The 1,729-nt window shown below is 48.6% G+C and overlaps 2 protein-coding genes across 2 annotated transcripts; both read right to left on the bottom strand.

Moving 5' to 3' along the window:
* Nucleotides 1–74: 74 nt before the first annotated feature.
* Nucleotides 75–676, bottom strand: Pmar_PMAR026630 (conserved hypothetical protein; the record flags this gene model as incomplete). The annotated part of the gene is made up of 4 exons (XM_002776913.1): nucleotides 75–224; nucleotides 274–372; nucleotides 414–511; nucleotides 556–676. The coding sequence occupies 4 exons, from the start codon at nucleotides 674–676 to the stop codon at nucleotides 75–77; spliced, it is 468 nt and encodes a 155-aa protein (XP_002776959.1).
* A 128-nt stretch (nucleotides 677–804) lies between these two features.
* Nucleotides 805–1,428, bottom strand: Pmar_PMAR026629 (Transcription elongation factor, putative; the record flags this gene model as incomplete). The annotated part of the gene is made up of 4 exons (XM_002776912.1): nucleotides 805–835; nucleotides 878–995; nucleotides 1,260–1,309; nucleotides 1,354–1,428. Coding segments are annotated over 4 exons (274 nt in total), but the record flags the coding sequence as incomplete, so codon positions are not given.
* Between the last annotated feature and the right edge of the window lie 301 nt (nucleotides 1,429–1,729).

The raw sequence follows: 1,729 nt of genomic DNA, 5'->3' as shown, positions 1-1,729 counted from the left end.
AATCTGTGCGAAGAACCGACGGGCTAGTGATGGCCTGTACGATGGAGTACACCATTGTTGTAGAACAGCAGAGCCTACTCAAGCTTGCCTCCTCTAGCCTGCATGAACTGGGCCAAATCCCCACCCTCACAGTATTCAAGCACCAAGTAGAAGTGTCCTTGGGATTTACGAAGGTCTATGAAACGCACAATATTCTCATGTCGCAGCTTCCTGAGAGCGCTGACCTGAAGGTGACCCATGACCCGAGCCTCTGTGATGCAACTCTAGACCCACCTCCTGCCTCAACTGACTAGTCTCCTGCACTGTACCTCTATTGATAACCTTCACTGCCACTAACTTATCCGGATGAGATATCATATGTCCCCGCCAGACCTAGCAAGCAGTGTCGCTTCCCTCAGAACGACTGCTCATACCTGGGCATAGCTCCCCCTGCCTATCCTCTGGTCCAATATATACCCACCGACTTGCTTCTTCCCAGCCACGGCACTACTGCTGCTCCGAGATAGAGACCCTACCATATACACTGAGACTCATCACACAGCAGAGGGACACTACCAACAGCACTGCGATGAGCATCGGCCGCATCAGCGTGAAAATCATCATCATCTGTCTTCACGGTGTCTGTTCGTACCAATGGAGGCGGACGAGCTGCGTGTCCTTTGCGACCTCTTCCCATTGGAATCAGTCACTACTACATCCCCAAACGGTCCCTCCCCCTCCCACACCCAGTATTAACATGAACAATAAAGCACCAGACTCGGGAAGGCAACTGTAAAGCACGCGAATGATACTTCTTTAATGTCTCTAATAGTCGCTCTCGCCGGACTCGGATTCCCTGAGAAGTTCCCTAATGATAAGAACGACGAGACTTCCCTACGAGACAGAATCATCATCCAGCCTTCGTTTCTTGGATGAACTCTCCTCCCTCTCACGCTGATTCAGCTCCTCACACTGGTCCACCCAATGAGCATATACATCGACCGGCTCGTGAAGATCTGATCGTATAACGCCACCCTGTTTCCCAGTAATACCTCCCATCTACCGAAAGGTGCATTGGACTCGCATTATGCCGTACCCTAGAAAACTAATTCTCATCATATTTATACATATCCCTACTAGATCACTATTAGTACAATATCCTAAGAAGCTATTTGCCACCATATTATGAACATATACACACTACCCTATATTATACACATCCCCCTGAATGGGCGTATTACATTGTATCCGCATTTGGTAATCTACATGGCACATCCTACATCGCAGAGTCCCTATCTTCTTATGTCGATCCATCAGGACCTCTATACACCTGCCAACTGACCCCTCCCCCCCAAATGATGCTATTGCTATTACTTCTCACTATTGCAGAATGGGCAATCAAAGGTAGTGTCCAACTTAGGCTTCGGCCTCGCTGCCTTCATAGCCTTCCTGAAGGAACAATAATCAACATCCTTCGACAACTGAACTGGTGCTGCCCTCTAGCCGACACCTCTCATAGTCCCCTACTGCTACTACCCCTTTCGTCTGCCCATCCTCGACTATCAATAAATAGAAGTAGATTAGGAAGCCAATCCTGACAGAACCCTCCTACCCCAATCCTACCACCACCACCACTGGACAACACAACAATTGTCTCCCTTTCCTCAAGTGAGCTGCTAGGCATCATGCATCATCAGTAGTAGTAGCAGAATAGTAGTAGATGCATACAAGCACCATAGAACAATGCTAC

Source organism: Perkinsus marinus (assembly GCF_000006405.1).
Source record: "Perkinsus marinus ATCC 50983 genomic scaffold scf_1104296952818, whole genome shotgun sequence".
NCBI classification, from domain to species: Eukaryota; Perkinsozoa; order Perkinsida; family Perkinsidae; genus Perkinsus; species Perkinsus marinus.
Note: the sequence above shows the minus strand (reverse complement) of the source record. Positions and strands in the feature narration are given on the sequence as shown.